Here is a 25050-nt window from a genome sequence, read left to right as displayed (position 1 = left end):
GAAGCTTTGTGATCTCAGAGGAAAAACACACATGCAAAGAAAAAAACTAAAAGGAATCTGTGCCGACACACTCTCATGCTTAACGTATTGTGGAAGTTACCATGCAAGAGGTCAAATGCAAGTAAACACAAACAGCGTGCCTTTTTTTCTGGAAGTGTTATGACTTATTGTTTCCACCCTTTAGAGGTACAGTGTATTCTGTTTGTATGTAAAACTGTTTTGTTGTTGAACAATGGTAAATGATCGGGTTTCGGTCAGAGCAGACACAGGCTGCACCAGATTTTGTTCTTGTGGGTTTGTATTTGGAATAATTTATATATTTATATATTTTGAATTCATGTTTTTTATTTTTACAGCTAAATGAGATAAGTAGGCCTGGGGTTTCCATTACAAATGAAACACAGTAAGACAAAATGCTCATTTCATAAGTTGGAAAAAAAAACACATCAAAGCTTCTGCTGCTTGTTGATTTTAGTGTGTGGAGCCATGGAATTAATGTTTGATTCTTATCCACTCACTTATCTTTACATCCACAAGAAACCCAGAGAGGATGAGAGGTGGCGAGGGGGAGAAAGAGAGGACGAGACACTGACAGACAATCTGAGAAGAATCGTAGATAAACACTGCAGATTTTGGATGTAGCCGTTAGCAGTTCAGCCATGTTGGTGGCTGAACACAGCTGTCAGACCCAGATGGTTAGTTGCTAATAACATTCAGAGTTTTGCAGCGCACCGTTTATTTTCTAATAATAAAACTGTTAGCGCTCGCTAATAGCATGGCTGCTGCCTGCCAAGCACACGTTCCGGCTGACACTCACGCCACTCCGCTGCCATTTACATGCCGTGCTGCCGAGCCGAATGGCTCTATAGTAGGCCCTAACACCGTGAGACACATGCACACACACACACACACACACACTGAGACCAGCGAGCTGTTGTGTGTAGTCAAGCACAACAAAATGACCTAAGGTAATGAACATGTGAGTGTTCTAAACGTAAAGGAATTAGCATACATGTGAAGGTGAACGTAAACACACAGACACACACACAAATATATATGAGAAAACCTGTCTAGCAGAATGAGATGTTTGACAGTGATTTTCATTTTGCACATTATTTCAAAAGTGATGTATGACACAACATTTAATTTGAAATGACAAATTCTAGATTAATACATATCAACATGACTCTTGCCACTTTGGGGCTTTTTTATGGGAGCAGAGGCAATTCATCATTAGACAATTAGTCATGTGATCAGGCAGTTGTATGTTTTAATCTTCACATCCTCTGAAAACTTAGTGAGTTATCAATCCTTTGATTAATGCTCCTGCGGAGTCCTTAAATAAATCAGCCAAATCCACTGCATATTGTATAAGTCCCAACATTGAATTCATGTGTAAGTGAAGTTTCTTAAGTGAAAAAACTGGAGAACAAATGCATTTTTAAAGTGTTTATCTTTTAGTTTATTGATTAATTAATTCAAAGAAAAAGAAGTCAAGGGAACAGTAATCTCAATTTGTCCATTTATTCAAAATAGGTATAGGAAAATGAGTCAAAATATTGATCGAGTAATAAATAAAACATTTTTAAAGAAACCTTTAATTCATGAATGGTTTTATGTCTGGACACACACACACACACACACACTCACTCACACTCACTCACACTCACACTCCCTGGAACAAAAACAAAATGTGCTATTCTGCAAAAGTGCAGACTCATCACAGTGCGTCGCTACAATAGAGAGCTACTCTGGTGTGAAACAGTGTGTCACTGACCCTAAAAGACTGCTGTTTCCTTTTACAGAGTTCCCTGTTTTAGGTGAGATCAACAGTGAGCGCACATACACCTGATTCAAAATACATTTACCTCACTACCTTCTTTTCCAAACATATTCTGGCATCCTAGTACCTGAGACTGACAGGAAACACTGTATGAGGAGTTGATCTGCAACAAAGGTCCAAAGGTGCCGGGCTTTTATCACTTTTATCCTTTTATCCAAGTTGTTCATGAGGGCAGATCGTGTGTGTGTGTGTGTGTGTGTGTGTGTGTCTTCTGTCTGTATTTGTGTGTGTCTGTATCTGTCTGTGTATTAAAAAAAACAAAAAACAAGAGCAACCCATTCTTGTCAGTATCATACAAGGTTGTTTGAACTCGCAACTTATATATTAAATATTTCAACAGGAGCCAATTTCCCGTTAAGTGTCATTACAGTGTTTCTGCACACACGCACGCCTGCAAAGTGCCACAATTAATTGGACTTCATTTCCGGGAGATAATTTCCGACTGTTAGGCAGGCTGTAAAAGCACATCACCATACACATAATTACATAGGAAGGCAGGAGCAGCCTGCAGAATTTATCTTCCAGCCCAAATATGAGAGGCTGGTGAGTGGCTCTCTGCTCAGCCTTTGAAGAGGCGTGTATGTGTGTGTGTGCTAACGGTCTGTAAATGAGCAAGCACTGTCACATTACTGAGATGCGGCTTCATTTAGCTTTTTACTTAAAGGGTCGGATCTTCAGTATTTCTAACTCCCTCAAAAATATTTAGCAAGTAAATAAATTACAAAAATGCTGAATTAAATTACATAACCCAGGTGGACACATTAAATAAAAAGACAATACAATACAGAAACAAACCAGAATAACAAAAAGATTCAACATGAATTAACTCCAAATTAACTTTGTGTACTGTGCCAGGTCTCCAGCTGTCTTGTGTAGCTGAAAGCAGAAACCTGTGTCTTGGGTAATTGAGCTCCACTCTGCCAGAGGTATCATTTTGCTTATTATGCAGCGATATGTATCACAGCATAGCAGCGAGACTCGGTTTAGTCGGCTGAGAAGTGAGGCCGTCCCTTTTCTGCGAAGTTTGAAATGTGCAACAATGAAAGACAAGATGGGGGACGCGTGGAGGACACGGGGGCCGCCAAGTGCCACAGCATGGGGTCTTTTGTTAAAGGTCTTTCCAGACAGAGTTTGTGGAAAACTGGAAGAGAGCAGAGAGATGAAAGAAGGCGTGTTGACTTAAAAAGGAAATTAAATGATCCATGGAAGTCTATGAGGTGGATGAAGCACTGGTAGGTTGTTAACATGGAAAAATCTAGTCTCTCCGTGCATATGTGTGTGTGTGTGTGTGTGTGTGTGTGAGACAGAAGGTTCCGGGGCTGCTGTGTGCAGTACCGGCTGGCAGGGTGGCTGTCAGAATGGCCCTGTTTCCTGTGTCAGCTCTAAAATAGGTCCAAACACAGCAGAGATGCACGACACACTCTGGCTATTTACAGCACTCACACAGTGTGTGCACAGGATGCTGCCAAGTGTATGGAACCAGACGCACTCTGTGTTGTACTGTATCTGTTCACAGACTGGGTGAAGAAACTGTGCTCACTTAAAATAACATACAATCTGACGAGGCAAAGAAATTTGTCTTAAAATGGATGACATCGACAGTTAATATTCCTCTGTGGAAGGTTTTTTGCTTCACGGTAAAATGCCTGTGTGCGTGTGCATGTGTTTATATATATATGTGTGTGTGTATGTGTGTGTGTGTGTGTGTGTGCATGCCCTTGAACCTTCCATATGTAGGTGTTGTGAGAGTATTGTGTATGGTAAGGGCACTGTGCCCTGCTTATGCCACTGCACCCACCTCCTGTTCACTGTAACATTGCTCTCTGTGTGTCCATGACAACAAACACATATCCCAAATGACATGACACACACACTCACACTTATTAATATTATCTACATCCCTTAGGAGCAGGTTATTCCTTATACTTTTTCTATCACTTGATCACACCTCATCGTGCACAGAAAATATAATCGAATTCAAATAGTTTAGTTCTCCTGTTTCTTTCTTTCTTTCTTTCTTTTGTTCCCTCGCTTTCACAGATGGAAACATGCTGATGTCGCTGGCAGTTTGGTACCAAGTGTGAATCACAGCAACAGATCACTGGTTCACAAATGACCCTATCTACCACACACACACACACACACACACACACACACACACACACACACACACGCACACAAACTGCCACTGACCATGTCGGACCACAGTTGTTTATGTAACGTAGCAGAAAGTCTTTAGTCAGTTGTCACATTACATCAGTTACCAGGAACAGTGTCAACAGTTTGACCACAGTCCTACTACAGAAGGAACTGAGCAATTATCTCAAGTGAGATTCATGAATCTCAAGGGAAGTCCTCAGTTTATCTGTCTGTGTTAAACCATCACGATAATGTCCTTAGCTTCTCGCTAACCAAAGGCCTTCGTTCTCAAGGGATGCTTCCATTTACAAACAAGAGTGACTCAAGTCAGTTTCACGTCAAATCGTCAGGATGCAGTTTTCACACAGCCGTTAGTCTGCTTTATCCGCCCCCGCTGTTCCCAAGCAACGCAACCATGACGTGATCAACTCCTGTCCATGTCAAAAGTTGTTAAAATATTTCCAGGAAGCTTCACCGTCACTCAGACCATTTAAAATTTCGCAGTGCTTGTCCTTGAATGCTATAGACAACCCGTGCATTTTTTTGTTGAGCAGTTAACCCCAGTAAATGGAGAAAACATAACATTAAGTTTCAGTCCTTGGTTAGTTTTGCTTTGAGGAACGCCCACGCCGAGAGAGTGCACTCGCTCTCCTCTCTGTTTTCTTTTTCGCAATGTGTTTTAATCGAAATTTCCACCCCTATAGTTTCAAATACAAAGCAAAACTCTTGACGGTGAGGTGAGAAATAGGAAATAGACACAGAGGACATCAGAAAACCAAAAGTATTGCATGCACACATTTTCCTCTGTGTGTCTGTGCGTGTGTGTGTGTGTGTGAGTATGCATCTTTGCTTGTACAAAGGGGAAGGGAAGTGAGTGGAGAGGAGGAGGCTGTAGCAGCTATCTGTGCACACTGTGTCAGTTTTCCGATGGGGGTCTGTCATTCGCTCTGTTTGAGGAGTAGAAGGAGGAGAAGAAGGAGGAGGAGACTTATCTGAAGCTGATAAGACGGCTCAGGCCTTACTCAAATTATACTGAAATTATTTTAATTGCCAGTGAGAGCAGCAGAGCTTTGAATTTTATCTCCCTGTTCCTCTTTGCCTTCATCCATTTTCGTTGTCTCTCACTCTCCCTCTCCACATGATCTCTCTTCCCTCCTCACTCTTGCCTCCTTGTTGTGTTGTATGTGTTGTCATGTTCTCAGGAAAATGTTTTTTAAATGCTTGCAACTGTCAATCTCCTTTTGACAGTGTTATGTGTGTGTACCTGTGCTCATAGCGTGTTTAACACCCAGGCACGATGTGACCAAGCTTTGAACCAGAAAACTGAACCAAGGAATCTTGTCTTAGTTGAATTGTGCGTGTATGTATGTGTGCGTGCGTGTGTGCGTGTGAGTCTTGTGCTCCATGAACCAGAGCGCTTGGGTCAGATGCCTCCAGTGTTGGGGCTTAAAGCTGCTTTGAATGGGCCAGGCTGTGCTCATCTTCTGTCTAATCTTCCTGCTCTGGTGAGTGTAGGAAGGAGGAGGAGGAAAAAAAATCTATAGTCTTTCCATTCTCCTGTGACCAGTGTGCCTGTGAGACAGCAGCCGTGGGAATGGAGATGGATACACGCAGCCCTGCCTCTGACCTCCCTCTACTCCAACACAAGGGTGGAGATAAACAGGGCCACAAGGATCGCTAACATCTTTCTTTCTCAGGCACACACAGACGCACGCACACACACTCTCATCCAGACACACACACATACAGCACAGACGTCTCATTAAAGCAATAGTAGGTGAATGTTGCAACAGCCGTGTGCCACTGGGAGAGAGGTCTATTAGGGACACTATCAAGAGACGGGGGAAGGAAATGAGTGTCAGTGTGCTGGTCTGTGTGTGCATCTAATTCTGGTTTGACATCCGTGTTTGACGAATGTCTCATTTTGACCCAGGGGATACGGGGAAGGAGTCAGTATTAATACTTATTGGCTGAATCGTTATGATAATGCAGCGACTAGAGATTTCCCACAATAAAAATCCATTAACCAAAGTGTGAGTGAGAAAAAAAAAAAGCACATTCTGTGTGTATATCCAGAAGTGAGAAAGACAACAAAAACAGGCAGCCTGAGAGTGTGTGTGCAGCAGGCAGCTCGTCCTAAATTACTCCTCCTCCTCTCCGTTTCCAGAGGATTTTGGAGTGATACTCCCCTCCTGCTCCCTCGCTCCCTCAGCTGTCAAAACCCGTCACCACAACTATTCCACTTCAGCCACAGGGATGGAGAGAAAGCTTTGTCCCTCTCCATCACCCTCCTTTCACATCCCTCTCACTAATGGCAGCTGTGGCGCACCAGGTTGTATATTGACAATGCATTTGTGTGTATCTTACTTTGCTTTTTTTTAAACCATGACCTATTGGATTAAGGACACAACAGAAAACTTAGTGATGGTTTAGTTTTTTACTAACAAGAGTGTCATGCAGCAGACTGTCAAAAAGCCATTCCTTTGGTTGTGGATTGTATCCATAGAGATGCATGTGTCTTATTATGGTTTGTCAGGGGTCATTAGTGTAATCCAAGCGGACAGAAGTTTATACTGAGAAAAGTGCACCATAGTATTCTCTTTCTGTGCGTGTGTGTGCGCGTGTGTGTGTGTGTTTTTAAATGTCTATATCCAGCAACTTCCGATAATGTCATCCTACACTGCTCTCCGCTCCTCGCAACCAGAGACCATCAGCTGTGAACTCATCGCTCTCCTTTAATGGCCAGGGGCCTCATTTATAACCAATGCGTACGCATCTTTCAAACCTCATTTTGTGCTTATGCCACTTCCCACGCAAAGGTTGGGATCTATAAAAACTAACTCGATGGGAGAATGGGCTCAAACTTTCTGGAGATAGGTAGGTGACAAGGCAGACGTGAGGAGATGAATTGAAGCCGGATTATTGATCCACTTCATCATTAACATTAAAACCAACAGCGTTATTTGTGCTCATGCGACATAACTGTTCCATATAAACCTTCAATTGAAAAAGATATAAAACAACTTAAAGTAAATTAGGTAACATAGCATAAAATAACAGATACAGAACCATGGGATTAATATATAAAATCCTCAATAACACTGTGCCTGTATTACCAGGTACAACTTAGGTTTTCATATAATGTGAGTGTGTGTGTGTGTAAAATTGCTGCAGTGAACGTGTGTAGGGAGACAGCTTACTTACTTTAATATTTAAATTATGTCACAGAATGAAGGTTAAGATGCAACTGATGTGTGAAGTAGTCGGTCAGATTGCTGTAAACATAAATACTGTGGTGACACTTGTGCGTAATGCTGTGTGATGGATGCACTGGCACTGGTAGAGAAGTCTGCAGAAAAAAGGATTAGTAGGAAACGTTTAGTTTAGTGAAGTTGAGCATTTCCTGGCCCATGATGATGAGTCATCATCTAATAAAGATTCTATAGAGCTGTGGTCTTGGATCTCTGTGCTGAACTGGGTTCAGTATTACACAGACAGCCCCGACAGATTCGACCCTTCCCAGTACAAACACAAGTACTCACCACTCTGGGTTAATTCGCTGACAGGTCGGTGTGGTATATGATTAACACTGTATAATTTTTACCTTTCTTCTTGAAACCCCTTTTGGGAATAATATAATTCTGTTCAGTTTTATAGATTGGGGATATTGCAGCTGTCCCTGAATTTAATAATCCTGCAGTTTTGGATGATTAAAATACGTAAAGGCGACGATAAGATTCTGAAGATGAGAAACAATTCTTTTTTACCGCCACCTTTAAATCTGACCACTTTTTTATTTCTAGCACTGTCCTCTCTGTCTGACTCACTCTCACTCACTGCATTAACCACAGCAGCACGTTACTACATTTTCTTTTATTAGTGGTACCACTGCTGTGGCCACCAAACAATCTGTCTTTCTTCACCTCCACCTCACAGTCACCTCGATGTCAGTCTCAGAATTTCATTTCTTCTTCTCGTCGCTTGATGTCATGATTCACAATAGAAGCCCATTGGTCAGCATGTTCATTTAAATGTCATTAGTTGCTTTGTATTGACTATTTATGGTTGAATGTGGGCGTGTAGAGGGTGGAATATGATGCAGATTTGCATATGAACGTTTTCAGGTGGACTGTGATTTATAAAGGGAACATTGCATTCAGGTGTGCATGCGCACAGGTTTATAAATAAAAAAAATTTTTTGCATACGCCATTTTCGGCCTTTGTGAGCACATACACTATATTATGAATACTGCACACTTTTTTTTTACAATCACAAAAAAGAAGACAAAACTTATAGCATTGCAAAATTTGCATATGATTCAACAGAGAGCTGCACAAGTGTCTGTGAGGGGAGAAAAAAAAAGTTTGGATGAGCCAAACCGAAATGTGGGTCTCTCTTGATTTCTGTTTTTGTCTGGGGTCTGAGTTCAGAGCGTGATCTGGCCCGGCGTGCCTGTGTTGCACTTAAGAGAGTAACCTCTCGACACAAGGCCGTTAACAAAACATGCCTCTCCGGTGCACTGAGGTAACGTGCAGACGTGTGCCGTTCCTCCGCCTCCACACTTTAAGGCCCGGTCACCGCAGAGAGTCCATTTGCTCTCCAAGGGTGACACTACCCAAACTCTGTAATTATAGAACGCAAAGAGCATTCTTCAGCCTGGTTAACCAGAACTATGAGAGAGAGAGGGACAAATATTTACCCCCCACACCCACCACCCCTTCCCTCTGTTCCTCCTCTTTTAACGCACCCCCACCCCAATAATTTAACAGTAAGACCAACTCAGCCTTGTAAACACAATAGTTATGTCTGCGCTCACGGAGCCATGAAGCAGACATACAGGCTCCACTATACCCCAGCAGCTACTTCTTATACAGGCTGCTGTCCTCTCCTCCTCTTCCTGTCCTTTCCTATCCTCTCCTCTGCTCTCCTCTCCCCCTCCTCTCCTCTCCTCTTCCTCTCCTCTTCCTCTCCTTTCCTCCTTTAAGTATATGTTTTGATGTCTTTACAACAAGATGTCACAATATCTTTGTAATTCACAGATTAAATGAGGAATGACAGAAACTCAGTGAGATATTTACTGCAGGGTTGTATTTCATTTGCTCTGTAACTGAACACAATGTCTTTCAAAACTTCTGTAAAAGTACTAAAACAACTATAACCATGTTTATGTCTTTTTCCCTATCGATATATTCTCACATGCTGTATATTTAGTCTTCAGTGACCCTCAGGGAATCCATTAACTGTCAAAGTTGTCAGACATCATAACAGTTGGCCCCAAAATACTTGAAATAGAGAACTAAAACACAGTTTAACACCAAAGTCTGGTCGAAATGATTAAACCCCCTCTCTGCATGAACTTAAACTTGAATATATTTTAAACTTAAAGGTCAAATGTCTTTTATTTTCACACAACATCAAGTGTGGGGGACAAAATACTTGTCATACTCTACATGGAAATCGCCTAAACAGAAATTCTCACAGTAACAATTTGGAAATGTATTCATTGGAACAGTCCTATAAAGCAGTTTATAAATATGATCGCAGATATATTTTAATTGTCAGTGGCATGGAAAACAATATAACAACAACTAACATAACTTCTAGCCTCTGTGTATTTGTGTGTGTGTCTGAAACGTGCATTAATAGGATGCTTCACAAGACTGTTTGTCCTAACACTTTGTAAACAGCACGATGATATCTCAGGCTTTAGTTTCTGTGTCCGTGCATGCATTATGGTGATCACAGATTGATTAAATATCCCAACTCAAATTAATTAAACACATAAAATAGAGAACAACAACTTATGGTGCGAGCGTTTGTGTCCGACAACAAAACACTGAGGGAGTCGCATTGTCTCAAAGGCTATTTGTGTTTGATGTTAACGCGCAGGCACAATGCATTAAGCCTGGAATGTAAGTAATGTGCACTTAGATGTGCCGTGCGGACAGCATCGTTTAACGTGCAGCCATAACTCTGTTAGGCTGCCGCTCTCATTGCCTCTCTTTCACCCTGTATCTTCTCTGATCTCTCGCCCCATTGTCACCCTCTGTATACATTTCTTTAATGTGGCACGAGTGTGAAAGATGAAAGATGAAAGATGAGAGAGGACGCTGTAGGACTCTTCAGAGCTATTTGCTTTGTGCCGCTCTGCCTCCCACTGGTCCTGTTTGTCTGAGTGAAGCGAGAAACTGAAAATACTCCGGAAACATTTGATATGATGCAGTGGCACTAGGCGACTTTTACTCTTGCTTTATGAAACACTAAAATATGTTGTGATTCCAGAGCGGTGCTGAACTCTATCAGTATAAATGCAGGCCCAGCCTCCGCAGAGGACCTGCACCCTGGGTGAATGACTGTGAGAGTTGCTGTATGGCAGGATGAAGTGTGTTCATTTCCTTATTTATTGACTCACTTGCTTTTCTCTGAGTGTTTGAAATTAATAACAGCCAGCAGAAATCAGACAGAGGGATGAAAATCAGCACTTTCCCTGCAGTGAAGCCATTCATCAAGCTAACGAGGGGGAGAATAGGAGTGGAGGAGGTGCGGAGGGAGGGAAAGTGACGTTTGGAGAGGGAGCAGAGAGAGCGGTAGGGAGGGAAGCAGGTGCAGTGTGGGGCTGAGGGAGGGTGAGGCAGGGAGGGAGGGAAAGTGACGTTGGGAACAGAGGTGAGGGGAAGGAAGCTAAGTTTGTTTGTGAGGAGGAGGAGGAGAGTCATTTTGAGGATAGCGGGGCAGACAGAGGAGGAGGAGCCATACGTCATTCTGAAATGAGGGGAAGAGACAGAAAGAAAGACAAGTTTGACATTGGAGTATAAATAGATGGGAAAGAGAGAAACAGACAGCTTCCTCTGGAGTGGCTGACCGAGGCACAGAAAAACAAGGCCGTGTAGAAACAGTACACAGTCTGTGTCCTTGCTAATTGCTACATTTTAGACTTCAAAAATAATGTCCACAATGAGGAGGTTACACAAGTGTCATCTGGTTTCTACAATCTGCAAACTATCAAGACGATGAGGACTGAAGCCGGTATACAAGACAGATCTCTTGTTCACTGTCCGAGATTTTACCTCCCTTCATTCCACTGATGGCCGATGATAGGCCTGCCCTCTCACGAAAGCCTTCGCCCCTCCGATGACTTGGACCCACGCTGCTCCGCCTCCCTGACAGTCCACCAGAGACCCAACAGTATCTCACACCCAGAGCGGGGCTGACTAAGCACTTACGGCTGAGCCTCTTTTCTCGGAGCGAGAGAGGAGTGCCACGCTGAGAACTCTGCCACGGGAAAATAATTAGCAAAGTGGAGCTCTGCCCAAATACACTGAGCTAAATCTAGTACCACTTCAAATACAAACGCAGCCATAAATCCCCTTTCTTTCTTTCTTTCCTCCTTTTCTTCCTGCCTGCCTTTCTTCCTTTCATTGAAAGTCTCACAATCAGGAGTAGAATTTGCTTTTGTTGTTTAGATCTTTGATCATGCTCACACATTTGAACACATTTGTTTGTTGTACTAATAAATGTAGGGTAACTGTGGCTACTAGTAAGTTTGTACAATCCTCTGTGATGCAGAAACCCAGAGTAAAAGCTATAGTCTGCTTCCCTCTGTCTGAGTCGGCACACGGCGGGCACCATGTGACGGATGCCTTGTAGTGACGCAAACCGTACCCATCTCACTGTACATGGATATCTGTGATTTTAAGTTTAAAGTTAGACCACAGTGTCTTTGGCCACCGGGGCTAAATATAGTGCGCTCCTCCTGAGCAGTCTCCAGTTTCTCACTCCTTTCCGAGAGGCAGGTGGAGCGGAGCGGGGGTGGGGAGGGGAAGGAGGGATAAGACCCAGTCTTGAATAAATCATCTCTCCACTTTTGACCCATATGGAGCAGGAGGTTGTTTTTGTACTTCTGCACTGCCACCCCGCCCCACTCCTCTTCTCTCGCTGACCTCTGTACCCCTCCTCTATCTCATTCATTTTCTCCTCCACATGACAGGTCAATTTGGATCGATTTCATCTGCCCTCAACGACTCATCCTCGCACCCAGAAATAGAGCTCTGTGTGATAGAGGAGCCTCCGACTAACCGTTACTGTTAGCACGCAGCTCTGAGAGGGAGAGAGAGGATGGGAGAACAAAACTATTTTGAAAACATGCAATTTGCTGCACGGAAGGACAACACTGATATAGAGGAGGAACAAACCCTGGATGGTTACGACTATTTACAGTATGGGTGACACTGTTTCAGCAGGTCTCACCTAAACCACCAAGCTGCGCACGTGTCACGTGGTCAGTGGCCTTCTGTACCTGTTACTTTATGCTTATGTGATCACGCACATACACTCAAAGATAGACACACATTCGCTTCCCCAAAATTTGCACTCTCTTTACTTTCTCACGGCCTCTTTCACACACTTACGGCGCACATAAACACACCTGGCCTTTTTTCTTCATCAGCATATTCTGGGTGCTCCAGCTCCCGGCTGGCTCTGAACTTCAGTGTCTCTTTGCGTGGCGAACCCCTGAGGTGTGCCTGCCTTCACAAGACACACACACACACACACCAGTCCCAGGTGAGACACGCTGGAAGTCTCATACAACGTTAACCTCTCTTTATGCCCTCACCAGCTCCACATTTCACAGAGTAAATACATGTGTGAGAGTAATCTCTTTCTTTGTGATGGTGGGATAGAGGCACATGAGCACCGTGTCCTGGTGGCGTCTAGGCTGTCCAGGCCAGAGACGGGACACTCTTTCCCCAGGCAAGGACGCCGAGACCTGGCTCTCCGTCTCCATCACTCAGTCTGTCCTCCTGGAGCTACGTGGCCAGACTGCTCATCGCCCCCCCACCAAACACACAAACACACACACACAACCCCCTCACCCTGCTCATAAGCATGGATTTGCATAAAACAAAGACAAAGCTCTGCCTACAACGTCTGCCATGGTTGAAACCGCTAAGAGCAGGATCGACCAGACCACACCGCACGCAACCCCTGCGAGCTCGGCTGGCAGGTCGTCAGACATCACTATATGGAAGCGGCATGGCAAGGGACCTGAGATTTACGAGGATGACTAAGATAGACACCCTCATGGTTTTCCACTTTCATTTGCTTAACATCCGTTTCCTTGGCATTGTTTATATTCTTCACCCCTTAGCAGTAAGCAGAGGGCACCTAATTCACGGTGATGACGTGGGAGGAGAATCAGAGCACTTAAAACACTTCATCTAAAGATGATTTGTCCTTGTCTTCTCTGATGGCTTTTGTCCTTCTTCCCCTCTGGAAGTAAAGTGGAGTTGGAGAAAGGCCAGCCACTGATCCCACACCCCACTTAAACACAATCAAGTAAATAACACTAGATACAAATACATGCATGCACAAACACACACACACACACACACACACACACACACACACACACACACACGTATTCTACCGTGCCACAGTGGAACGTCATGAATAGCGACTCATTCTTATGTATCATGACTAATCACATCATGGGGAACGTGCTGTGGAACAATCAGTGAAAACATTAGAGGAACTATTGGGTTTGCAATATACATTTGCCCGTGGTTCCTCTCTGTCTCCGTGAATTGATTTCAGGAAGAGGAGCTTATTCTTCACTCTGTCTCTCTCCCGTTGTCCGAGACACTCTTCTTTTTCTCTCTGCCTTTTTCACACAAAATCTGAACTTGTGATTTACATTTGAATGGGCGGCTATAATCGGCTGGTTGCGCTGTTGATCCACGACGACTGAAAACTTCTGTGTTTCGTGTGTGTGTGTGTGTGTGTGTTGTGTGTGTGTGTTCATGGATTTAAATGAGGTAGCAGAATGCATACTGCACTCAATAAAGTTATGGCAGATGGAGAGAGACGTGATGGAGAGAGATATTGTCAACATAAAGAAGGTGTAGCTCTTTAGCATATGAATAGGAAATGACACTATAGTACATTATATGTCTATTATAGAAGATGGGCAAAATCCTATTAAATATGAAATTCTAATGAATAATTAATGAATGACTAATATTATATCATTGTGTATGCCTGTAATGTAATAATAATGCCATACTGTATATATAATAACTGTACTTGATTTTATATGTACAGCTTTGTTTTACAAATCTAACTTCACCCGCTGCTATGAAGTAGAAATTACAGGGAGAAACAAAACAAAAAAAGCTTAAAGAGATCAAGTAAGAAGTGTTTTACCTCAGGAAGCCAAGGGCACAGAGGAGTGGGGCTTGAAATCACAGATGGAGGAATTTTCTCGATGACCTAAAAGAGCAAATGAGATCAGACAAAGCACATCAGGATGGATAAATGAGTATGAAATTAAATACACATGGAACTTTCTTCTTTTTGCTTTTCTGTTTCTTCTATTGTGCCACTCTCATCCTGTCAGACGCACACACACACACACACACACACACGCAAACAATCACAGAGAAACAAGTAGATCCATTCTGACTGAGATTCACTCTCACCTTGTCTGTCTGCTGAAATACAGTACATGTATCATAGTAAGCGTTTGATGCGGAAGGAAATGTAAAAATTTGCATGCAAATAGATTCCACAGGCAGAACCCATGCATCAAAACATTGTACCCACAAGAGACAAAAAATAAAATATCTAAGCGTATGGTTTGCCGATTCAAGAAAAAGCAAAATAGTGTCGTGCCCGGCCCTTTATTCCGGCTTATTTCATTGAAGTACATAATTAATTGTTATTTTTGAGCAGAGAAACACTATTTGCCTGATACCACCTCATAAGGGACATTTTCCTAAGAACCCCCTTCAGAACACTCACAAGTCCTTATGTTGTTCTGGGCAGGTCCACACAGACCTTTTCATATTGCCTGTAAATGTTGCCACACAAGTGAAAAAAAGTGCTCAAATGGGAAGCAGGGTTCCTTTAAAACGCTACAGGAAAAAAATCTGTTTCAGAAATACTTTGGCCGTGCACTGCAGTGAAGGAAATTTTAAATCACTGGATTTTAAAATAAATGCCACATAACTCAGTTGCACAGAGTATATAGACGTGCAGGAAAACAGAGGTGATGCAGCACGATGATATTAGTACTGCAGCAGGAAAAAAAGTCTCAGCATCTGAATCACAGAGTTTAAGCTTTCATCAGGGTGATATATGTTGGTTTTGATGAGAAAGCTGCAGTGAAAAAGCGGGTTTGTGTCAAAAAAAAAGAGAAAGTTGGCTCCAGAATAAAAGATACTCAACAGCAGACATGTTCGTGCACATCACTTGTTAGAAAAGTATGAAAATATCTTTAATAATAATTTTCATTCATGTCACATTTGGGGGTTGAGGACATTGTGGGTTCTTAGGTTCATGCAAAAAAGAAAAAATATGAATATTTATTCGTATTCTCACTAAATCCTTAATGTATCTGCTGCAGCTCATTTTTTAATGAAAAGAATGCTTGAAAAGTTACAAAGGTGGAAACTATTTAACTTCTTTACTGTATGTTCTTCGTGGATTATTATTATTGTAAGAAATGTGAAAACATTTTGAAAGACTAATCCCCATTCCTTCATCTCTGTCACCTTGTGTGCAATGGGACTGCTGAGGATGGTGTTGCATTTATTTAAGTCACAGGCTCATGGTTTGGGTCCATTTACAGACATATAAAATTACCCTAGCAAGTCCCGACCACCTCATTACCAACATAACCTGCAGCCAGTCTTTCAAGGACAACTCTCTAATGACACCACACGCGCTCGCCTAATGTCTGTTTGAAGCACGCAGTGACTTTCTGCCACAGAGAAAGAAAAGAATGTATAGAAAGAGCGAAACCCACTCTGATAAAATAAGCATCTAAATTGATCCCTGATGTCCGTTTCATTCTGAACAAGCCAGTGTCTGTGCTCTACTTCTGATCCACGCTGTAAAGTGAGAGGAGTCTTTTTGACCCTGTGCCTGCTGAGAATCTCGACAGACTGTTTGCAGATGTGGCTGCCACCTGGTTGTGTGGAGACACCTGACTATACTGTTAACACTTTATTTCCACGATATCATAAAATAACTTGTTTATCGTAAATGGTTGTGAGGCAGTTGAAGTAATTGTTCTGTTTTTGTCAGACTTCTTTGTTTAAATAAAGTAACTAGCAAATAGAACAACATTAAAACATTAAACAAACATTTAAACTGCTTCGACTTTTCTCTATAATAGATCTGTTTTTTTTCGAACCATAATTAAAGTGTAAACTCAGGACTGACACCCAGTTTAACACACCCACTTTGATTCACGACTTGTTTTGTTGTGTCTTTGCAACACCCACAATGTAACCCTCGCACAATGTGGCTTTGAAAATAACTAAGTGCCCTCTGTGATCATCCCATTCGCCACGAACATTACCGGACAATCTCCATTACACTGCTGTGAATGTTAAACTTGTACAAATGCTGCCTTATTTTTTACCAGCCTTGTTTCCACGTTCTTTTCAGCTATGTGGGCTGAAAAAAAAAAAAGCTAAATGTTTGGCAGCATGAAACTAAAGCTGCCAGGCATCGGCCAAGTGCCACGCCTGCCCCGTTCTACACTCTTTAAGGTAGAAGTTGAGCTGTGTACATAAACACTTTCTGTGTATTTTAACCTAAATATATCCATGTAAACATTTCTACTAATATTATAGTTTTTACATACTCAAAAAAAGCACTTACACTGAAAGTTGTTTTGCCTTAAAATAATTAGATTTAGTTTCCTCAGAAACAAACTTGCGTAACAAAAACAAGTATGCTGCGAGTGTAACTCTAAGACAGTGGTGAAATACAGGAAATGGGTAAAAAAAAAAAAAAAAAATTGGCAGTGAGTAGTCTTAAATTTAATGTGTGCTGTAGCATGTCGGATGTGAATGTACATCTCATTCAGTGGGCTCTGGGCAGAGGAAATGAGCATGGGCTCCCCAGGGCAGGGATTACTCTAATGACTTTGAGAGCAGCCTTGTGCGCTGTAACTTTTGACCTCTGCTCATCCTCTTCCTCAAAAGACAACAAGAGAGGCACACATGCATGCACGGACACACTCGCACATTCGAGCACACGTTTTTTTCTACATAGCCACCAATCGACCTCATGAGTTTAAGAGATGCACAATCACACACAAAACAGCAACACAATGGATTCTCTCCATCTCTTCCTCTGGCACCATCATAACTCGAATTCCTGCCCCCAGCCAGCCCTTATTTTTGGTTCTGTCAACTGGTGTACTGCTACTTGAGTGAGTGCCGTGCTGTGTCTTATGCTGTCAGCCTGCATAGGGCCAACGTTCCATATGAGTGCATCATTGCAAGATCGATAGATTTATCACTTACGTAACCATAGCGCATCGGTGCCACAGATATAAGAGGGGAAACATCTTTTGCAAATTACATCTGCAAAATGTCACTTAGCTCGTAGACCTAAGTATTTGAGTCGTATAAATGCCAGAAATGCGAGGAATGTCATGCTGTGAGGGTAAATCTGCACAGGAACATTTATTGTTTGTGTGTGTTTGTGTTTGTGCTGGTGTGTGTAGGCCGGCAAGTGTGTTTTCACTTCTAGTGTCTATGTGGTTTGCGTGTTTTCAGTTAAACTGATCACTCCCAATGAGGAAACAATCAAAATAAACAAGCTAAAGAGTCAGACAAGGCGGCTTTAAACAGAAACCCTAATTTCATTTTACACATTCCACTCAAAACACATGAAATAAAAACACATCACACAAATGCACTGCCTTTAGAGAAGCACAGCCCGATTCCCAAATAAAGAAGAAAATGATCTTCCATTTAATATGGCAAGTAAAGAAATGTATTCTTTAAAGAGGGGAAAAGGAAACAGTTATCCCACTTGAAGTTGTTTATTACATTGTTGTAGTTAATATGAAATATCAAAACAGAGCAGCACTATAGCTCAGATCAAATAGATGTAATTAGATAAATTGAGGAAGAAGGAGAGCGGCTTGGCTGTAAATTGCATGGTGTGTGCATGCAAAGACCCAACACTGGCACAGCTGCATGGAGCTGCACTCACGATTTATCATCTCAACATCGCAGGAGCCAGTGGCCCACACCACTATTAATCATCAGCAAAATCATTTAATTCAGCCCGAGCCCGCCTATTGTCTCAGCTTCTCCCCTCACTCTGGGCAAATCATCCACCACAGCAGCAGCATGCACCTCAGAGGAGATCACACCAAACAGAGTGGGATACAAGTGTTGGGTTCAAACTGTCTCTTTTTTTCTGACAGGCCATTTAGCAAATCATCACTGGCAGATGGTGCGGAAAGTGGCTTTTCTGTACATTTAACAAGTGTAAAATTTAAAACTGCAAAGTCTTCTGTTAGTGTAAAAACACTTGATCACTCCGTGCTTTGTTAACGCAGTGACAGTGTGGTCATTTTCTATGAAAGGTGCCTTTGTGTATGTCCTCTGCTCACATCCTTGCACGACCCTAACTGGGGCTAAGTTGCAAAAAGCTGACGAATCCAGACAGAATCTGTCCTCAGAAACCTTTTTTCAAAGTGTATTTTGGCACGTTGGTCTTCCTGTTTCAACAAACAAATTGTTCTGGGACAGTGAAACAAGATGCCCACGAGGCTGTATTCCTTGTCCCAGAAGTTACAAAAGAATTTTCCCTCATTTGCTTTTGAGAAGTGGCCTTTTTTCCTCAGTTGGTGCAGCAGCGCAGTGAAAAAGTTATGTTGAAAGACGTCAAAATGAGATGTCCCAACGCTCGCTGAGATGCAAGGTCGGGCACAGCAGTGCTGAGGCTCTTCTGCTCACCGCAGCAGCTGACTTGTATTGGCACCTTCTCCAGCTCCCCCTCACATGCCTGACATGACTGTGCCCTCGCTACACCCCCAACCTCACCCCTCTCTCCGAGAGCATGTCTGCTCCAGGCCAACATCCAGGCCCACTGACAAACGGGATAAAGCGAGGTGAAATTGGGAAAGCCAAATGATGGCATGGTAATGACAGTGAGCACACAGTGACTGAGAAACACAGAGACACACACACACACACACACACACACACACACACACACACACACACACACACACACATCAGGAAGCAAGCGATATGAAAAAAGGCAAATGGAAGGTGCAAATATGAAAACATGCAGTCAGAAGAGAGGCACAGGTAGAGAAATTATCCTTCCATACTGTTATTGGTGGAAAAACACACACTCACAAATGCACACACACACAAGCATGCAGAGAGGGGGGTGGACTCTCTCTCTCTCTCTCTCTCACACACACACACACACACACACAAATCACAGGTCACATTTGACAATAAATTAACAGCTGTAATATGTTAAACCACAAGCACACATGAGGATGGAATTCATGGATCTAAATCTGTTAAATAGAAAATACAAAGACAATATTTCATTGCACACAATAACTTGAGTATAAAGATGATTTTGAATGGGGATGGTGTGAAAATGACGAAACGTTTAAGGATCATGAAAATAGTTTTTCATTCATTCATTCATTTGAGGATTTTTTAATAGAAAAATAAATGTGAGACTTGTATGAGACAGTGTCAGGACAGTTCATATGTAGGCCACTGCGCGTCTGACTCTTGTGGTTTCATCAACTTATCTGTGACACCGGACTCGTTTTCACTCATGCGTCGAACTGAACAGTCTCAACCGCAATTGCTTTCCAATCGTTATTTTTACGTAATGGTTCTGCGTAAATGTGTGGAAAACTTTATGAAGAATAAAAAAACATGTTTCTGGTTCTGCGAAATATGAAATGAGTGTTGTGAGAAAAGTCAGGAAAAGGAGCGATATAAAGATTAAATGTGGTGCAGTCATCTCCACTCAGCTCGGGTTCTCTCAGTCACAAAAGCATGAAAAAGCAAAATCTCAGGACAAGTGAAAAGAAAAAGTGAGAAACTTATTGAAGACAATTACATACATTTATTGCATATCATTTAATTGTATGAAATGAAAAAACGAGCACATATGAACATCACATATGGTTAGTGAGTGAAATAATTTTGCACAGCAAAATATATATATTTTTTATATATATATACTATATATAAGATGAAAGATTAATTAACATATTCTCAAGATTTGTTGGCGGATGGTAAACCTCCTCATTTTTTATACATGCAGGGTGTCAATCCCTGACCATCTAACAATGTCCAGACATTATCGATTATAATAATTGTTATTGCTTTGAGTTCGCTGAAGACAAAACAACCTTCTCCTGAACCGATAAAAATAATAATAATAATAATAAAAGTATCAAAATGTTACGATTGTAGGTCGTAACAGATGCCTCTTCTCTCCTTGACATGTGCACTTTAATATCGTTTCCTTAACTTCTACATACAGGCGACATTTTCTTTTCTCTCTCTCTCTAAATTTATTTCAGTCCCAAATGTGTCGGTTCGTTGGAGAAACACAAATCCCAAAAAAAGAAAAAGCGATTTACTTGGATTTCATCTGTGAGAGTGACCCTCTCCATCGAGAGTTGATTTCTTTTAAATACGTGTGGCGGAGATCACTTGTGTTTGAAGCACATGCAAAATCGCTGTTCACGCACTGTCACAATATGGAGACGAGCCAATCTCTCAATGTTAAAAAATACTTCATGTGCGTCCGGCTCCTCTTTAATGGCCTTTACGCATCAACCTGTAACACATGCCATCTCCTGCGACTCAGATTGTAAAACTTTTGCACTTAAATTACGCTTTAAAAAATGATTCAAAACGGTTGACAAATGCACAATGGAATATGTTTAAATAACATATAGGCTTTAAGCAACAGAAAGGGATCGGTGGTTTTCCTTTATCAGTGAAGTCTTTCCTCCTTTTCCCCCTCACTCGCACCATGCAGGATCCCCGCTGATCCACTTCCAGCAGTGGACGCATATTGCGCATTCACTGCAGCCTGTATAATGACAGCCGATGGTGGTGCGCTTCAACACAGCTGAAATGCACTTGTATAGGTTGCAAGGGCTCTGTGTGTGTGTGCTTGTGTGCGTGTGTGTGCGTGTGTCTGTGTGGTGTGTGGTGGGGGGTGGGGGGTGTCCTGTCACTTTTTTGTTGCAAGTCCCAAAAAAGTGAGGAGGCCATAAATGAATGAATGCCATGCTGGAGTCACCCGACAAAAAAGGACATCTTCAAGCACAGAAAGAACAAAAAAAAGAAAAACCATACATGTCCAGCATGCAGGTTCAGTTCAATAACAACATCTCTTAAAAAAACAACGAACAGTTTGTCATGAGTACAGTCTTTTGTTGCTCAACACAATAACAAGCATGAGATGAGGTGGCGTCAATACGGCTGCAGGCTCGCAATCCTCCAAGTTTGGCAGACAAAAAAAGAAAAGGTAAAAAAGACCACCCCCCCTAAAAAAAAAATAAAACAGCATTCTGTCGATGGATGCAGTTTAGACAGGGATCTGTACACTGAGTTCAAAGTGAGATGATGGAGAAAAACACGTTGATGAACCGAGCGCCTGCATGCACACTTCGTATACTGCTGCGTAAAGTTCATGGATCAACTTTGAAGAAATCATAAACACCGCAAATCTAATGAACAACGATGAAAACATCTTGACAGACAGGCTATGAGCTAAAATACTAAGTATGACAGCAAAAAAAAAAAAAGTAGATGAAAGTTTTCTGAATATGCCTCTTCAAAATTAATAGAGCTTTCCAAAGTCTTGTTTTCAAAAAAATGTATAAAATAAAAAAAGTCGACACATTAGTTCTTGGTCTATGGGCTTTGGGTCAAATGAAAAAAAAAGTTTCATAATGAAAACTTTTTAAGCGGGGGTGAGTAACTCAACTGATATTCTTTTTTTTTCACGATAATGCCGAGACTCACATGAAAAACTCCGGGGATGAAGGGTTGTTGTCGCTGCTGGATCCATTTTCTCTGAAGCCGGTGCTGATGAGCTTCTCATACTTTTCTTTGTACGCGTCCCTCTCCCGGACCAGCCTGGAGATCTCCTGCTTTAGGTGCTCGACCTGCTGGATGAGTTGCGTCTTCTCTCCCTCCAGGACGTGCCGCTGCTGGACCCGCTTGAAGCGGCAGGACTGCGCGTAGCCTCTGTTCTTTAGGGTCCTCCTCTTCTGTTTCAATCTGATCACCTCTTCCTTGCTGACCCCCCGTAGCTGCCGGTTGAGTTCCCGCACCGACATGGTCACCAGCTGCTCGTCCGAGAACCGGTCCTCCGGGCGCAAGTGTGGGTGATTTGTGCCAGAAATGCCGTTGCTCTGGACGCCGGGCCCCTGGTGGCCGCCACTGTGGTGGTGGTGGTGGTGATGGTGGTGGTGTTGCCCTCCGTTCTGAGCCGCCGCCGCAGCGATGACCGCCGACACCACCGCCGCGGCGGACCCCATCTCTTCCCCGGCCATGGTGCCTCCTGCTCCGGCAGCGCCAGCGAACTGCTGGCTCCTGGCATAGCCATCGAACGACTGGAGCTGGTGACTGCTGTTGATCAGCGCCTCGACTGCGTCTTCGGGGCTGAAGCCCAGCGCCTCTGGATTCAACTGCTGTTGGTAACCGGACATCCAGTAGAAATCCTCTATGTGTGTCTTCTGCTCGCTCCCCGAGCCCGGACTGGGCGCCGAGAAGCTTGGGGAAGGGGGCACCGAGCTGCAAGGCGTGCTCATCGGGGTGGAAGACAAGGATCCCCCGGCGATAAGGCGACTGCACTGGCTGATGTTGCGATCGGGCTCCACCGGCTCCTTTTTCACTTCAAACTTCATCAGATCGAAGTCATTAACATATTCCATGGCCAGGGGACTGGTGGGCAGGTCGGAGTTGCTCATTGCCAGCTCTGATGCCATCCTCTTGCTGCTGCTGCTGACAGTCCTCCAAGCGGGGTGAAGAGCAGCTGTCAAACTGGGCTGGTTGGGAACAACGTGAGCCAGTTTGATTTTTACGCGTTTGTCTGGAGAGTGAAAAACGAGCTTTTCTTCGTCCCCGGGTGCAGCCGCGGATTCGCGGGCGTCAGAGCGCAGGAGTTTTTCTGTGCGAAGTCTAACGCACGGACACAGCGGTGCCGCGCGCACGAGCAGCGGAGTCCTTTTTCAGCATGTGAAACTCGGCGGTTTTGTGTTTCAAACATTTAACACTTTACGCTTTTCTTCAGGGAGACATTGCGCAAGCGGCGAGAGAGAGAGAGGGAGAGGCAGCCGCGCACGTTGGAAGCCGCTGACTGGTGGGGCGATTTTTTAGAGGGATCACACAGCAGATGAGTTTAAGAGCTTTGGAGCGGCCCTGACGTCAGGCTGCAAATGGGAAATTGACTCGGACGAAGAGCCAATAGGGTCGCACACTGCGAGAGCTAATTAACATATTAGTAACCTGCAGAAACCAAACTTTCCTCAACTGTCAGAGGCCATCAGCTGACTGCCAGCCTCTCTGACTGCTGCTCTCTAACCTGACTTCCTAAACCCAGCGACCATTTAATGCACCGGGTTATCTTTTATTTTAGTGGAATGAAGTGGAGCGTGCACGATGTAGATACCTGGACACGATGTCCCAATGTGAAGCATCGAGGAAAATAAAGAAAAAACAAAACATATAAGAAAGAAAGAATGAAGGAAAGAATGAAAGAGATAGATAGATGGATATAGATAGATAGATAGATAAATGGATACATAGATAAACAAATACCTCCTTTTTCTTGTAATTTCTATATAAAAGACATAGTCCTGACTTCTTATTTTGATCAGAACATTAAATTGGTACTTAATTGTGTATTTTTTTAAATATTTTTTAATTTAATATTTTTATAATGCAAAATATCAAATTTAGATTATTTTCTAGAAAAATCACTTCAATTTATAAATGACAGATTTTTACATTGCTGGTATTTTCTATTGAAACAACAATATGAAACATTAGTGACATGCGTTGACTGTGTTCAGTAGTAACCAAAAAGACGAGTGAACAACAATATGACAGGTGGAATGAGGAAATCTGTCATGCTTTAGCGCACCATTGTAAAACTCAACACTGCCACCTTTTGGTCATGCTCGTGCATGGGATTCCCCCCTCAGTCACTGGGATAGAGAACAAATTCCACACAAACAATACAAAGTTCTTATAAAGGGATGGAAAAAACCTGCTGTTTGCAACTCAAACATATAAAATGAAGTGTGTCCTTATTTTCGTTATTTTTATTATGAGGGAAATGCTCCTTGTGACTTTCACTGGTTACGTAAGAAAGTCAAACCTTGGCTGTGTGGAAGAAATCATGTTGGTGGAAGTGAATGCCAGTGAACCCAGTGTTCCATCCAAACTGATATTATGTTGCACAGCCATAAAAATCACTTTATCTATAAGCAGCGGCCCAGGCGTTGCAGTGGAGTCGTATAAAGCACTCTCGTACTTTGCACTTTCTCTCAGTTCAGAGGTCTGCTACTTTTAATTGATCCATGTACAACAATAACATAAGGCAGTCTGGGTATTCCTGCTTTCTCTTAGTACTGTGTGTCCTGTCTAGTTAAGTGGTCATAATGGGTTTATCCATATAGATCAGGCAGGTTTTCTGTCAGGAAGTAGATGTGTTCAACAGAATATTTTATTTGTAAGGGGGTCACAGAGAGCTTTGTGATATTTTTAAAATTATTTTTATTTGACATTAACAGAACAGACATATTTGTTTGATACTTACACAGTCTCAACAATCTGGCCTGTGAGTACAACTATGATCAAATTCCTCAACCAGAAGTATGTAATGTTAATTCACTCAGCTTTATCCCAACCTGAATTCATCCACGAGGATGACATTAGCATGGGATTTATGCTCTTAACTTTGACTTCCCCATTGTACCAGCATTAGTAGCAAAATGCAATTAAGTGACGACACATGGTAGTTTACTCATTCAATTATAATGCAATTTGGGGAAAGAGTGATGTAAGCTATCCTATAAGGCCTGGACATGCCGGCCAGTCGGAGTGATGATTTTTTGTGGCTTCTCTTGACATGTTGCTGACAAATAACCATTTCTTTCCTTTGACAAAAGCCTATAATGATAGTCTATATCTCTCTCCCCTCTCTCTCTCTCTAACTCTCTCTCCAAGTGTATGATCTCATCGTT

General features: G+C 42.6%; 1 protein-coding gene across 7 annotated transcripts in view; it reads right to left on the bottom strand.

Annotated features, from left to right (window-relative positions):
• Nucleotides 1–23609, bottom strand: part of mafa (MAF bZIP transcription factor a) — a 78938-nt gene extending 55329 nt beyond the window's left edge. The window contains exons 1-4 of one of the 7 annotated variants that reach the window (XR_011240806.1): nucleotides 21821–23609; nucleotides 14187–14252; nucleotides 12409–12505; nucleotides 1511–2984 (exon numbers count right to left, since the gene is read on the bottom strand). Coding sequence is in view for 2 of the 7 variants with exons in the window: in XM_020098936.2 (XP_019954495.1) it covers nucleotides 14225–14252; nucleotides 21821–22788 (996 nt within the window). In the remaining 5 variants the exon portion in view is untranslated. Of the gene's footprint in view, nucleotides 1–1510; nucleotides 2985–12408; nucleotides 12510–14186; nucleotides 14253–21820 lie in introns of those variants that run through there. The other 6 variants (XR_011240804.1, XR_011240805.1, XR_011240803.1 and 3 more) reach the window with 6 other exon arrangements.
• Between the last annotated feature and the right edge of the window lie 1441 nt (nucleotides 23610–25050).

Source organism: Paralichthys olivaceus, chromosome 1 (assembly GCF_024713975.1).
Source record: "Paralichthys olivaceus isolate ysfri-2021 chromosome 1, ASM2471397v2, whole genome shotgun sequence".
Lineage (NCBI taxonomy): Eukaryota > Metazoa > Chordata > Actinopteri > Pleuronectiformes > Paralichthyidae > Paralichthys > Paralichthys olivaceus.
The sequence above is the reverse complement of the archived record's forward strand: the minus strand, read 5'-3'. Positions and strand labels throughout refer to the sequence as shown.